We start from the raw sequence: 15,893 nt of genomic DNA, 5'->3' as shown, positions 1-15,893 counted from the left end.
CCCTCTGCTATCCTGCCCCAGGCTCTCTGCATCTTTCAGCCCTAAAGCAATCTTCTCACCTTCCTGCTGGTGGGTTCCTTTCCTCCACTGGATTGTTAATCTGCAGGGCAGAGTCTGAGTCCTATCTATCTCCACAACCCCCTTTATCTACATCACTGCTGGCCCAGCACAAGGCTTATCTTCTGGAAGGCTCAATGTTTGTTGAAGTTGTGAATGAACTCCATTTGCATTTTATCTCTGGCATTGTCTAAACCAAAGAAAATCACACTTCTCAGAAGAGGGAACATATTCAAATACCAAGAACTGCAGTTCCTGGTAAGACCTTTTAGAAAATGACGTTAGTAACAGCAACAACTGGAAACTCAGCAGAATGCTTAAGTGCTAAAAACAGTGAAATGGGCCAAGACTTGAACAGTCATGGTTTAGGTACCTGGGGCAGGGAGGGGGGTTGGGGGGAGAGTCAAGGTTGGGGAGGGTCATGACCAGCTAAAGTTTAAGAACCACAAACAACTTCTTTCGTAAGAATTACCTATATTTACACTGTGAATATCTGGGTTACACTTTTTACAGGAATTACTGCTCAAATCCAAAGACCACCCAATCTGGGAACCTCATTCAACGGTCTGAGCCAGCATTTCTTTTCTGATAGGAGATAAGCTGTATCCAGCTGGAGTGGCTTTGGAAAGTCCACTCAAAAATGAAATAACCTGATGTTGTCACTATCTTCCTCCCCAGCCTCCTTTTTGGGACGAAGCACCATCCTGTGATTCCACAAGGAGCCATGCTGTTTAGTTCTCCATGAGGCTCTCAGTGGGGTCCAGGCTACAGGAAGGACTCTTCGGCCTGGGAGTGGACAGGTGTTCCAACTCATAGCGCCCGTTCTCAGATGCCTTGTGTGCAACATTCTCCTTCATGCCTTCCTGGCTTCTTTTATGCTCAATAATCTGCTGGAGCTGGAGCCTGGCGTATTCCGGCTTGGTGGTCAGCGGGCCAGCTGGCATGGCTACGCCAAGAACATCTGACACCATGTAGGGGCGCAGCCAGCCCACCAGAGGAGTGCTTCCAGGGCTATAGTGGGTCTGCTTGTGGTAGAAGAGGAGTCCATCTACCTACAAAAAGGGGAAGCGAGTGACCAAAATGACTTCTGGGCCCCCCTGTTTCCAGAAGAGCCTAGGCACACAGGGGCAGCTCTAGCGGGCCAACTCCCTTTTCTGGATCACTGCCAGAGGGAGAAGAATCCTTGTTTCTCACATGTGCACAATTTCTCTAGATGAATAAATGGCCTAGTAAATTAAATTTTAGAAAATAAAAACATACATAGCACCTTCTTGTTTACAGGCTGCTTGCTACCCGCTACTTTATCCTCCTGCCCACCATCGAGGGTGTTTAAGAAAAGAGGCTAGGGCTAGTTCTGGGGTCCTCCCTAAAAACACAGTATGGGGGGGCTCAGGTGGCAGAGTCGGTTGAGTGACTGACTCTTGGTTTCAGCTCAGGTGGTGATCTCAGAGTCATGAGATTGAGCCCCACATGGGGCTCCACGCTCAGTATGGTGTCAGCATGAGATTCTCTCTTCCTTTCCCTCCCTTCCCACTTGGGCTCTCAATCTCTCTAAAATAAATAAATCTTAAAAAGAAAACTGTGACTCGGTTAAGCATCTGCCTTTGGCTCGGGTCACAGTCCCAGGGTCCTGGGATGGAGCCTTATATTGGGCTCCCTATTTGATGTGAAGTCTGCTTCTCCCTCTCCCTCTGCCCCTTCCCTGACTTGTGCTCTCTTTCTCTCTCTTACTCACTTTCATTCTCAAGTAAACAAATAAAAATCCTTAAAAAAAAATTTAAAAATTAAAAAAATAAGTAAAACTAAATAAAAATAAAAACACAGTATGAAGCTGAAATTCAACTTGAGCCCAGGTCTTCTGTCCCCAGATTCCATGCATTTTTCACCACTCAGATGTCTCTGTAATGGGGAATGTATTCCACACAGGGAACAAAGCAGGGGAACTGGACAGGCCTCTCCAAGACACTGGACTGCTGAGCACAGGGGAAACAGGCTGTCAGGAAGCTCTGTTCCCTATGCCATTGTTGGTTGCCACACCTCCCCCTAAATTGTCTGCGAGCTATGTTCTGGGAAACTCAGTTTTTCTCAACGGGAAGACCTCCTACAGTCCCACATTTTCTTTTCCACGATTCAGTGACTCATCTCTAAAAAGCATTTATTGTCACCGGGGCATACGGATTATAAATAAAGATGGTGTTCTTACCACCTTCTTAATTGACTCCCAGAAATGAAGGCAACTTGGCCTTTGCCATTTCCTCATTTGGGAAGCTGTGATCCTTTTTTTTTTCTTTTTTAAAGATTTTATTTATTTGTTTGACAGAGAGAGAGATTAGAAGGAGGCAGAGAGGCAGGCAGAGGGAAAGGAGGAAGCATGTTCCCTGCTGAGCAGAGAGCCCAATATGGGGCTCGATCCCAGGATCCTGAGACCATGACCTGAGCCTAAGGCATAGGATTAACCCACTGAGCCACCCAGGTGCCCTGAGAGCTGTGACCCCTTTAGCAAAATATTGGGTTCAAGCAAATTCTTTTTTTTTTTTTTTAAAGATTTTATTTATTTATTTGACAGAGAGAGAGATCACAAATAGGCAGAGAGGTGTGGGGGGGGGGGGCAGGGAAGCAGGCTCCTGGCTGAGCAGAGAGCCCGATGCGGGGCTTGATCCCAGGACCCTGAGATCATGACCTGAGCTGAAGGCAGAGGCTTAACCCACTGAGCCACCCAGGAGCTCCAAGTTCAAGCAAATTCTTGTGGGTGACTAGGAAAAATTTTAAAGGTTGTGAGGGGCAAAGAAAAGTTTTTGTGCTGAGCCTGGAGACGGTAACTGCAGGTTCTAAGGATGACAAAAGACTGCCCAGGACTGAGGAGATTCTAGGGACGTGAGACCAGTGCTAAACTGGGGAAGTTCTGGACAAACTGGACAGGCTGGTCACCCTGCTCTCAGCCACTGCTCAGCAAGCACCACCACCCCAGGGACCATCTGTCTTGGGAGGGAGGATAAGAGTTCATCCCCCCCTTGGTCTGTCAGTCACAGAAGCCCCCAACTCTATCCACAGCTATGGCAGTCAAACAAGCGACCTGGCTCTCAGGTTCATAGCAGAAAAGAGGTACCCAAGAAGGACCTAGGAATGGAAGGAAGCCTTGTCCCTAACTGTGCCCCCACCTTTCCATCTATACAATGAGGGGTGTAGATGAGCTTTCCTTCCAGGGCCCTTCCAGCTCTGGCATTCTGACTTATCTAGTCGGGCAGAGCTGAGGTTTTGAAGGGCAGTGGCACATCTTTCCCAGGAATCAGCTTCCAGCCCTTCTCTGATGCTCTGACACAGCAAAGTCAGAGGATATCTGAAGAGTCTACATGACCAAGCTTCCCTGCGTCCTGCAGTCTCATCAGAGCAGTAAGGACAAAGGTGGTTACCTCAAAAGGGAAATCCATAGACAGCACCTTACATAGGCTCTCCGGAGTACAAGGGAAATTCTTTAGTCCGACAAATTTAAACTAAAATAAATTAGAGCAAAGAATTAGTACATGTTACAAATAATATTGGTTCCAGCAAGTGAAACTGTATTAAAGAAGAAAAGTTCAGTCTCATCCTTCCCTACCCACCCCCACCCTCTGAATTACTGGGTTGTTAATTCTCAACCTTGCTTTAGCCACAAGAATCACCAAGGGAACTCTTAAAAATCACTCAAGTCCAGGCCCCACCCCAAGATTCTGACTGAATTGGCCTGGGATGAGTCCCAGGCATTTTTTCTTTCTTTCTTTTTTTTCTTTAAAGCTATCCAGTTGATTCTGACACACAACCAGGACTGAGAACCACTGTCCTGTGCTAGATTTAGGGACCATATATTATTCTTGAAGCCATATGACAGTCCTAAGAAGGGCTAGTACAGCTCCTTTCATATCAGCATGGATTTTTAGCCTGAACAAAAAGTGTAACAAAGTGATTAGGACTAAAACTCTAAAGTCAGATTGGTTGGGTTTCACTCCCAACTTTGCATCATTTCATCTGTATATATCTCTGCTTTCCCATCTATGAAATAGGATAATAAAAGTATCTCCCTCATAGGATCGTTGCACAGGTTTAGTGGAATAATACATGCAGAGCTCTTAGAACATTTCAGACACAGCTGCTCCCATGCTCCCCTTCCTCATATATGTTCTTCCAGGACCTTCCTGGTAACATCACTGATGCTGACCTGTCCTGTAATTGGTTATCCAAATGCCTTTAAAAGTGTTGTAAGCAATCCAAGCAAATGCCAATCTACAGGGCTTTGCTAATAAAATGCCCTGAACGTAGCTGTTGCATATTTAATTGCTGAGTGGGTAGCAAAGACACAGGGGCTGGCATCCTGGGCTGTGGGACCTTGGGGAAGGCAGTCCCCTCTCTGAGCTTACATCCTCATCTGTCAAATGAGGCAGCTGACTAGATGAGGTCACTCTCAGCTTAGATACAAGAACAGAAGTTCTCAAAGTGTGGTCTGTGGACTAGCAGCACCAGCAACACTCCCCAGAGTTAGAAATGCAAATCCTCAGGCTCACCCTGACCTACTGAATCAGAAACTCCAAAGGGCATCTATGTTTACCAGGCCTCCGGATACTGCTGACAATGCTACAATTTGAGAACCACTATACTAGAGCTCTAAAGAGCATTATTAATAAAAGCAGTTACTAGCATTTTATATCAACTATCATTTTATATTTATTGAGTGACTACCATAAGCATCATGTTAGGAGAACATGCACACTTCACATCCCTTGGTTCTTAGAACAACCCTGTAAAGCGGGTGTTATTAACCCTATTACACAGATGGAGAAACTAAGGCCAAATTAGATTATCAACTTTAGCTAGTAATTGTTTTTTTTTTTTTTTTTTTTTAAGATTTTATTTATTTATTTGAGAGAGAGACTGTGAGAGAGAGCATGAGTGAGGAGAAGGTCAGAGAGAGAAGCAGATCCCGGGACTCCAGGATCATGACCTGAGCCGAAGGCAGTCGTCCAACCAACTGAGCCACCCAGGCGTCCCAGTAATTGTTAAAGCCAAAACTGGTTCAGATGTGAAAGGCTGGTAAGCCCACATCCTTCCCATTGTGCCATGCTACCTCAACAACAAGATAATTTCATTCATAATGATTATATTTAGATAAGAGAACAATCCAAACCAACCCCCCCTAAAGAATCCTACAGTCCTAACACCAGGCCTTACAGGATTGAGCTTGGTTTTCTCTCCCAGTCCTTCTTCTGGTAGCTTTGAATGCATCCAGTAGAATCGGAAATCAGTCTGCCACAGAGAAGGGAAACAGAAAGATGAAATGCTGCTCATTTCAAACTATAACATGAACAAAACTCCCCATTCTAAATAGCCACCTAATTTTTAGAGACCTAAGCCCCTCATTATTCCTTAAAATACTGCCATAAGGTCAGGAATATGTTTATAAAATCTTGAAGATTTTTTAATTTTATTTTATTTATTTATTTGACAGAGATCACAAGTAGGCAGAGAGGCAGGCAGAGAGAGGAGGAAGCAGGCTCCCCGCTGAGCAGAGAGCAAGATGTGGGGCTCGATCCCAGGACCCTGGGATCATGACCTGAGCCAAAGGCCGAGGCTTTAACCCACTGAACCACCCAGGCGCCCCTGAAGATTTTTTTCTTAAAACCCAGTAAAGTTTTTTTTTTTTAAAGGATTTTTATTTTATTTATTTATTTTAAAAAAATTGTTTTTAAAAAGATCTTATTTATTTATTTGACAGAGAAAGAGAGATCACAAGTAGGCAGAGAGACAGGCAGAGAGAGGGGGAAGCAGACTCCCTGCTGAGCAGAGAGCACGATGTGGGGCTTGATCCCAGGAGCCTGGGATCATGACCAGAGCCAAAGGCAGAGGCTTTAACCCACTGAGCCACCCAGGGGCCCTGCCAGTAAGGTTTTTTAATAGTAGTCGAGCCAACATATATCACTGAAGGCCTACTAGGTGTCAGGCTCCATGCTAAGGACTTTATGCACATCATTATTAACCCTCAACCACACTCTGAGAGTTGGATTATGATTATCTCCATTCTACAGTTGAGGACTCTGAGGCCCACAGAGATTGTATCATTTCCCCACAGAAAATACAAGGTGACCCTGTACTCTAACTCTAAAGCACATTATGTTAACATCTGTTTTATTTTAATTCTGAGGATTAGAAACTACTTTGTAGGGCACCTGGGTAGCTCAGTGGGTTAAAGCCTCTGCCTTCGGCTCAGGTCATGATCCCAGGGTCCTGGGATCGAGCCCCACATCAGGCTCTCTGCTCAGTGAGGAGCCTGCTTCCTCCTCTCTCTCTGCCTGCCTCTCCACCTACTTGTGATCTCTGTCAAATAAATAAATAAAATCTTAAAAAAAAAAAAAAGAAAAGAAACTACTATGTAGTTGTAACTTCTTATAAACTACTTTATTTTCTGAATTCCTGATGCCTTTTGTTTCTTGTACATTATTTTGCTTTTAAAAATTAAAAAAAGTCTGGGGTGCCTGGGTGGCTGTCATTAAGTGTCTGCCTTCAGCTCAGGTCATGATCCTAGCATCCTGGGATCAAGCCCTGCATCAGGCTCCCTGTTCTGCAGGAAGACTGCTTCTCCCTCTCCCACTCCCCCTGCTTGTGTTCCCTTTCTCGCTGTATCTCTCTCTGTTAAATAAATAAAAACTTAAAAAAAATTTTTTTAAGAAGTCTATTCTATATATTATAGAAATACAGGTAATTTTATTTATTTTTAAGGATTTTATTTATTTGAGGGAGAGAGCGTGTACATGTGGTGTGCACAGAAGCAGGAGGCAGGGCAGACGGAGAAGCAGGTTCCTTGCTGAGCAGGAAGCCTGACATGAGGCTCAATCCCAGGACCACAGGATCATGACCTGAGCCTAAGGCAGACGCTTAGCCAGCTGAGCCACCCAGGTGCCCCGAAATAAAGGTAATTCTAGTAACCAAATTTACAGGTTGTGAATACATGTTATGAAATATCCTTCAGCAAAATTAAAGGAAAATATGTTCAACACTGATTTTATGAGGTCTGAGTTTTAGGTGTGTCTCTGCTCTAGAGCAAGGTACTTACCATCTGTGGCTCTCAGCTTCCCATGCCTATATGTGAGGAATGACAACAGCACTCACCTTAGAGTGTCGTTATAAGGGCTTCAGTGAGATAGTGCTCAAACGTGCTTGGCAATGCAAGTCTTAGCTATTATTGTTAGGACAATGCATGTTTTCGAATTCTGTGGCACCACCAACTAGCCTCGTACTTTCGGAAACCATGCTCTGGCTCATGGCTACAGAAAGCAGCAGCCTATGGTGACAACCTGCGATTCACACTTGGGCCTACATGAGGATGGTCCTGAAGCTTGTTAAAATGTGAGCTGACCCCAGAGTCTCAGATTCATAAGGTCTGCCAATTTGCATTTCTAACCACAGTGAGAAGGACTGTGATAAACTAATTGACAGGGAGAACAAAAAAATTACCACTAGACAACTGAGACAATGTTGCGGGAGTGTTGGGAACAGAAATGGAGTCTAAGGAGTTGACCCAGCTTCACTCCAGGGTCTGCGACTGTCACTCATAGGAATCGCCAATCTCAGAAAAACCTTGGGGGAAGGTGAAACTTGAGGGGACAATATTGGGGGGGTTCTCCTCATTCGGAAAATCTCCTTCCAGAACTGGCTCCTCAGAGATTCGAGCCATTGTGTCATACAAAGGAGGCCCTGCTGTTTTCAGGGTCAGGATGTGGTTGGCAAGACAGCGGAGCTGGCTGGAGACTCTCCGATGGTGACTTAATTCCACCTTCTCTTCCTTGCGCAGCCTGCACAAGGTGGCATCCCTGTTGCCCACAGTCTTCCCTGCCAGCAATCCTCCTCTACTCTGGAGAGAGGGGAGGGGGCGGCTGCAACTTTTACAAAGTCCCAGCCTACCCCCTCTGCTCCGTTTCACTCTTTCCTCCCCTCAAGATTGCTGTACTTCCCTTAGTTCCTCCTACTTCTTCTTTTTTTTTTTTTAAACGAAGCTAATTTAAACACAAAGATACAAGGAACATTAGATAATGTTCTTGATATACCACATCCTGTGCACACATAGAAGCTGGTCACGTACCAAACCCACATGCGTAGTCACTTTCCTGGGAGGAGAGGAGAAAACAGGGGAAGACGTGAGGAGAGGACCCGTCCTTACCTGGCAATCATAAAAAGGGTGTCCCCGCCAGCACATCACATCCAGAACGTAGTAGGTCTGGTTCACCTCACTGTAAATGCAGTCCAGAATGGTGTAGTCTGGGGACACAGAGCAGAAAGTGAGTACCGGGTGCCCGTTCCAATCAGACTTCATTAGAGAGAAAGGTGTTTTGTTTTTTGTTTTTTGTTTTTTTTAAGATTTTATTTATTTATTTGACAGAGACACAGCGAGAGAGGGAACCCAAGCAGGGGGAGTGGGAGAGGGAGAAGCAGGCCTCCCGTGAAGCAGGGAGCCTGATGCAGGTCCCGATCCTGGAACCCCGGGATCATGACCTTAGCTAAAGGTAGATGCTCAATGACTAAGCCACCCACGCACCCCAGGGAGAAAGTTCTTCTTGGCCCTTTCTTGCTCCTGGTACTGCTGAAGGGTGATGTGAGCAGGACAGCATGAAAGAGATCAAGGCGACCCTTAAGCCAGGTGGGAATTCTAAACTTTTAGATAAACTGGGACATTTACTCATCTTAGGAAAGCTCCAATCCAAAAGCAAGCCATCTTCCATTTTAATTTACATGCACTTTGAGTTCCTATCATAGGTGGTGTGTTCTGTGGGGAATATTAACTCTAAGTAGTCCCTGCCTTTAAGGAACTTACAATCTAGGTAAAGAGATAAGATGATCACAGAGAAAAAGAACCAAGAGTGGAACTGTACCACACAAACTAAGAGCAACAGGAATTCCAGAAGAGGGAGACTAAAGAAGCAGGAAATGCTTCACGGAAGAGATAGCATGGAAGAGATGTAGTTTTCCGGGATCAGAGGATTAAAACAACAGGGCAGAAGGGAGGTGGGAGGGCATTTCAGGCCAGAATACTGACCTGACATGAGGAAAGGCCTCCAGGTTTGAAACGAACTGGCCACATGGGGGTAACAAGCAGGCAAGTGAGCTGACCAGAGCTAGGAGTGGGTGTAAGGAGTAGGGGAAAGACATGAGGATGGGTGAGCCAAAGGGCACATGTGAGACCCTCTAGAAGCTAACAGGAAAGGCTAGGCTGAGTAACAAGCACATGAAGAACCACCCAGGGAGCCTGAGCCGGCAGGGAAGAGAACAGCGTTTCAGGTCCAGCTCTGCCACTTCGATGAATGACTCCCCGCAAATGATTTAACCTCCATGAACTTAGTCTCCTCAGCAGAGCCTAGGTTGGAGAGGCTATGGTTAGAACAATGATAAAGGAGGACAGGGAATTTGGCAGGAAGCCCCAGAAGCAGCTCACCAATTTACACTCGGCATTCCAAGGGACCTCCCCCACCCAAAACTGCATGTGTCACCTTGTAATGGGTGTCCATGGGGAAGGTGTGTCGACTTTAATTCAGGGGTTTGTTGCCCAGCAGTCCTCACAGGACTGCATCTGTTCTGTAACTGAGGAGGCCTGACCTTGAAGACGGCCTGAATTCAGTGGATTCAACTTCCTTGAACTTGAAGGAGATGGCCTAAATCTAGAGCTACAGTTTCAAAGGTATACTTTCAAAGTGAGTCTTTAAAGCAAGTAACCAAGGACCTTCCACTGTCTTTTACTAATTACAAAACTTAATAAATAGGGCACCTGGCTGGCTCAGTTGGTAGAACTTGTGACTCTTGACCTTGGGGTCAGGAGTTTGAACCCCTGTTGAGTGTAGAGATTACTTTAAAATATATATTTCTTTCTTTTTTTTTTTTTTGAAATATTTTATTTATTTGACAGAGCGAGATCATAAGTAGGCAGAGAGGCAGGCAGAGAGAGAAGAGGAGGAAGCAGGCTCCCTGCCAAGCAGAGAGCCCGATGTGGGACTCGATCCCAGGACCCTGAGATCATGACCTGAGCCGAAGGCAGAGGCTTAACCCACTGAGCCACCCAGGCGCCCTAAAATATATATTTCTAAACACACAAACAAACTGAATAAATAGATAATTTTATGTAGGTACCTTTTGCTGTTGTTGAATTCCGTCTGTTGCCCCCTGGCAGAAGGGAAGAAAACCTGTTGACACAGTAACCACTCTTGGTGTAGGCACTGGTAGAACCCTGTGTGGAAAGTTACCATTCCCATTAGGCATCAAGGTCTCCTCACCCTCTGCTTCCATAGTCTGCAGGGGTGTCAGGCCCAAAGACGGCTCTCAACTTAGCCTTCCTGCAGGAAAGTGTTTCAACACCCATACCAGACCCAGTGGCTGCAAGAGATAGGGAACTCAAAGCACAGGTGACCTTCTCAGGCCCCCTCCCTCCTTGGGAGCTTTGTACCCTCACTTTGCTGTTGGTCATTAAACCTTGCTTTGCTGCCCACTATTCTGTCTGGTCTATCTCTTCATTCTTCAAAGTGGTGTGACCAAGAACCACAGGCACCGACGGAGAATAAAGTCCTAAAACATTTATAGGGGCTCGTCCAGGATCTGCACCATTGTTAAGGACAACTAACAGATAAAGGTCATCAAACTCCGAAAGGTGGTTCAGATGGAGGTGAATGACCGCGGATCCCCTTACCCAAGAATTCAACACTGCCACAGGATGCAAACAGCAAGAGGTTCTTTATTGTTACGCAGGCGCCTGCGGGTGGTCAGCGCGTGCCTGCGGGTGGTCAGCAGCTCCTGCTAGCTGAGCACACCCGGCTGGGGTGGTGCCGGGTTTTTATAGACAGGTACAAACAAGTTTTGGGTGGGGCGCAACTGATTGGTTGACAGTTAGAACTTTTGAAAAAGGCATAAATGGAGTTTGCTGATTGGCTTTGGGGACCCGCGCACGCGCGCGCAGAGAGAGGCGGGAAGGGGGAACAAGCTGATTGGTTCTGAGGGCCAGGGTGCGGGAGGAGAGAGGCAGGGAGGGGGAACAAAAAGGGGGAAGGTAGGAATGCAATCATGGCGTCTTCTATTATTTCTATAAGCCAAGCAGTTACAGAAGGGCAAAAGAGCAATTAATAAGCAATTAATAACCTAATTTACGCCTAAAAGCCAGCAGTTCACAGAAAAGCAAACAAGCGGTTAGTTATCCTATTTATCTTCTAGGGGAGGGGTCTTTCAGAGGCTCACATGGAGGTCAAATCAGACATCTACAGAGGATCTCTTGATAGATCGGGACGAGAGGAATCCTGACAGCCGCCCCATCCAACACCCTGACCAGCAGGAAGTAGCTTTGAATGGTCGCCACCCTTCTCCCCTAACAGCAGTGAGGGTTACCTCTTCAGAGGGGAGAATGATGAAGGACAGTTGGAAGGCAGACAAGTAGGGTCAAGGGGCCCCTGGCCTAAGAGGAAACCACTCTTTTTTTTTTTTTTTTAAGATTTTATTTATTTATTTGACAGACAGAGATCACAAGTAGGCAGAGAGGCAGGCAGAGAGAGAGGAAGGGAAGTATGCTCCCCAGTGAGCTGAGAGCCCGATGTGGGGCTTGATCCCAGGACTGTGGGATCATGACCTGAGCTGAAGGCAGAGGCTTTAACCCACTGAGCCACCCAGGCGCCCCAAGGAAACCACTCTTGAAAGGATCTTACACCATCCTGGAAGGAGACCTCCACCCTTTCCCATGTTTGGATGACCGGCACAGGGAGGGTTAATCAGATGAAAACAGCCCGCTAACAAGCTTATAAAAACCCTTGGACTTAGAAATCCCAGTGGCAACCCTTTCCGGCCCCCTCCCTCCTTGGGAGCTTTGTGCTCTCACTTTGCTATTGCTCAATAAACCTTGCTTTGATGCTCACCAAAACAAAACAAACAAACAAAAAAAAAGGAACACAAAGTGCAAAGAATCCCTCCCGCCACAGACCAGGCATGCTGGGATAGGGAGGAGGCAGCGACTCACCCTGGAGGCCACAATCAGGGCTCTTTTTCCAACAGGGCACACGACCACAATCCATTCCTGCCCCAAATCCGAAGGGACGTCAATTAACCACTCAGACAGCATCAACTAGGAACACAAAAAAAGGCATTAAAAATCATCAGTGGGGGCTCAGGTCATGATCTCAAGGTCCTGGGATCGAGCTCTGCATTGGGCTCTATGCTCAGTGGGGAGCCTGCTTTCCCTTCTCTCTGCCTGCCTCTCTGCCTACATGTGATCTCTGTTTGTCAAATAAATAAATAAAATCTTAAAAAAAAATTATCAGCGGTGGGGTACCCAGCTGGCTCAGTCAGTAGAGCCTGTGACTCTTGATCTCCGGGTTGTGAATTTGAGCAACATGCTGGGTAGAGAGATTACTTAGAAAAATTAAACACTAGGGGCACCTGGGTGGCTCAGTGGGTTAATGCCTCTGTCTTTGGCTCTGGTCATGATCCTGGGGTCCTGGGATCAAGCCCCACATTGGGCTCTCTGCTCAGCGGGGAGCCTGCTCCCCTTCCTCTCTCTCTGCCTGCCTCTCTGCCTACTTGTGATCTCTGTCTGTCAAATAAATAAATAAAATCTTTAAAAAAATTTTAAGAAAAAGAAAAATTAAACCCTAAAGAAAAGAAAATCAACAGGGGTGTGCTGCTGCAATGTTTGCAATGACAAAGAATTCACATCCTATATGTATAGTGAAAATACACACAAGGCTGACTGTAGACCTCTGCCCCACTTGCTCTTAGTTGACTTGTCTCAGCTGATGGGATAGAGGCTGCTCACTGTGAGCTTCAACTTCTCCCCTTATCTTCATTTCCTGCATCCATACCCATTCTTTCTACGTTGCCTCCTGTGTCTGGGTAATGGGACCTTCTTCCTCCCCTTACTTTGTCTGTCTACCTGCCATTCTTATAACTATTCTGTTCCAGGGGCTACACCTCAGAGATGAATGAGGTCCCTGACCTTGAGATGCTCTTAATGTAGATCATCATTTCCGAAACTGGTGACCCCAAATACTGTACAAAGAATGTTGGGAAATCTGCCTTAAGGAAGGGGGGGATGAAGAATGAAATCTTGCTATTTGCAATGACATGGATGGAGCTAGAGTGTATTATGCTAAGTGAAATAAGTCAGAGAAAGACAAATACCATATGATCTCACTCATATGTAGAATTTTAAAAAGAAAACAGAACAAATGGGAAGGGGGAAAAGAAAAAAAGGAGAGAGGGGAACAAGCCAGAAGTGACTTTTTTTTAAAGATTTTATTTATTTGACAGAGAGAGAGAGACAGCCAGAGAGGGAACACAAGCAGGGGGAGTGGCAGAGGGAGAAGCAGGTCCCCTGCAGAGCAGGGAGCCAGATGCAGGGTTTAATTCCAGGACCCTGGGATCATGACCTGAGCTGAAGGCAGACACTTAGGAACTGAGCCGCCCAGGTGCCCCATCCATAATTGACTCTTTTTTTTTTTTAAGATTTTTATTTATTTATTTGATAGACAGAGAGAGATCGCAAGTAGGCAGAGAGGCAGGCAGAGAGAGAGGGGGAAGCAGGCTCCCCGCTGAGCAGAGAGCCTGATGTGGGGCTCAATCCCAGGACCCTGAGATCATGACCTGAGCTGAAGGCAGAGGCTTAAACCACTGAGCCACCCAGGCACCCCTCCATAATTGACTCTTAAGGACAAAGAACAAACTGAGGGATGACAGAGGGAGGTGGGTGGGGGGATGGGCTAGATGGGTAATGGGGATTAGGGAGGGCACCAGTGATGAGCACCGGGTGCTACATGGAAGTGACGAATCACTGAATTCTACTCCAGAAACCAAAATTGCACTGTGTGGTAACTAACAAAATTTAAATTAAAAAAAAGGGGTGGTGGTGGTGATGGTGTTGAAATGAATTTTGCGAAGATTAACTCATGGCTCACAATTCCTCCCATCTCCACAGAGACCAGCCATCACCGACTCGCCCCCACGGAATCTTTCATCTCTCCTTCCCCTTGGCCCACAAATTGCTCAAGTCCTAATCTTCAAAAACAAAACAAAAATGAAAACCTTTTGTCACTCTGTGTTTCTGTTAAACTATCCCACTTTGTCCTTCTTAAAACGACTTCATATTTCTAGATGCTGCCCTCCCCCACACCCTGACACCCTCAGTCCAGACCTGCTACCCCAAAGCCCTGCCAGAGGCCGTCAGTGACCTGCTTGCTGCCAAGTGTCTCTCTTCCCTTCCCTCCCCCTTACCCACCCCACTCCACTCCTCGTGTGACGCTGCTGGTCACCACCTCCTCATTCTCCTTGACACATGTTCCCTTGGCCATGTGAGCCAGTGCTATTCTTTTTTTTCCCTCCAAACACTCCTCCACACACTCCCCCAAAACACCCAGAGAATCTTCAGGAGGCTGTTTTAGGTTCCCCTTTTCTTTTCTCTTAGATGTTATCTGCTTGGGGCTGGTTGTATCTACTTCTGCATCCTCACCTGCCACTTCTGAAAGGACACCCCCAATTCTCCTTCTGTTCCCCTCTCTCTTTCTTTCTTTTCTTAAGTAAGCTCTACACCCAACATGGGGCACAAACTCACAACCCCGAGGTCAAGAGTTGCACAGTCCACCGACTGAGCCAGCCAGGTACCCCAATTCTCCCACTTTTTCATCTCCTGACTGCTTTCCTTTCCTCCAGACCTGTATTTCCAGCCGTCCACATGGTATCTCTTTCTCTGCTTGCTCTCTCTATACCTTAACTCTGAGTCCCCAAAACAGGATTTATGGCCTTCAGTCGCCCAAGTATTTTCCATCCCTGAAACTCCCCTCCTTCTCCTTCTGTACCCTGTAGCCCTGTTAATGGTAATACCATTCTGTTACCAAATCTCATTTTTTTAAAAAAGATTTTATTTACTTATTTGTCAGAGAAGGGATCATGACCTGAGCTGAAGACAGACACTTAACTGACTGAGCCACCCAGGCATTCCTCTGTTATCAAATCTTTTTTTTTTTTTTTAAAGATTTTATTTATTTATTTGACAGACAGAGATCACAAGTAGGCAGAGAAGCAGGCAGAGAGAGAGGAGGAAGCAGGTTCCCTACTGAGTAGAGAGCCTGATGTGGGGCTCGATCCCAGGACCCTGGGATCATGACCTGAGCCGAAGGCAGAGGCTTTAACCCACTGAGCCACCCAGGTGCCCCTCTGTTATCAAATCTTAAACTAAACATAGTCAATGTGTCCTTAAAGAATGGTAGTGATACAACACCAAAAGCACAGGTGACAAAACAAAGGATAGATAAATAAGACTATATCAAAATTTAAAACTTTAGTGCTGCTGCTAATACTATCAAGAAAGTAAAAAGACAATCCACAGAATGGGAGAAAATATTGCAAATTATCTACCTGATAAGAGACTTGTATCTAGAATATATAAAAGAACTCTAAACACTTAATAATAAAAGACAACCCAATTAAAAGATGGGCATAGGTATTTGGGGCGCCTGGGTGGCTCAGTGGGTTAAAGCCTCTGCCTTTGGCTCGGGTCACGATCTCAGGGTCCTGGGATTGAGCCCCACATCTGCTCAGCAAGGGGCCTGCTTCCCTTCCTCTCTCTCTGCCTGCCTCTCTGCCTACTTGTGATCTCTGTCAAATAAATAAATAAAATCTTAAAAAAAAAAAAAAAAAGATGGGCATAGCGGGGCGCCTTGAGTGGCTCACTTGGTCATGCGTCTGACTCTTGATTTTGGCTCAGGTTATGATCTCAGCATCATGAGACTGAGCCCAGTAAGGAGTCTGTTTAAGATTCTCTCTCTCTCTCTCTCCCCTTCTGCCCCTACTCTCTCTTT

The 15,893-nt window shown here is 46.1% G+C and overlaps 1 protein-coding gene across 5 annotated transcripts in view; it reads right to left on the bottom strand.

The window, feature by feature from the left end:
* Positions 1 to 511: 511 nt before the first annotated feature.
* SNUPN (snurportin 1) overlaps positions 512 to 15,893 on the bottom strand; it is a 42,958-nt gene continuing 27,576 nt past the window's right edge. For all 5 annotated transcript variants that reach the window (XM_059180327.1, XM_059180322.1, XM_059180324.1 and 2 more), the window contains 6 exons: positions 12,062 to 12,166; positions 10,198 to 10,294; positions 8,240 to 8,337; positions 5,257 to 5,331; positions 3,468 to 3,548; positions 512 to 1,109 (listed from right to left, as the gene is read on the bottom strand). In XM_059180327.1, the coding sequence (XP_059036310.1) occupies positions 789 to 1,109; positions 3,468 to 3,548; positions 5,257 to 5,331; positions 8,240 to 8,337; positions 10,198 to 10,294; positions 12,062 to 12,166 (777 nt within the window). In that variant the 3' untranslated portion in view covers positions 512 to 788. The remainder of the gene's footprint in view (positions 1,110 to 3,467; positions 3,549 to 5,256; positions 5,332 to 8,239; positions 8,338 to 10,197; positions 10,295 to 12,061; positions 12,167 to 15,893) is intronic.

Source organism: Mustela lutreola, chromosome 7 (genome assembly GCF_030435805.1).
Source record: "Mustela lutreola isolate mMusLut2 chromosome 7, mMusLut2.pri, whole genome shotgun sequence".
NCBI lineage: Eukaryota > Metazoa > Chordata > Mammalia > Carnivora > Mustelidae > Mustela > Mustela lutreola.
Note: the sequence above shows the minus strand (reverse complement) of the source record. Positions and strands in the feature narration are given on the sequence as shown.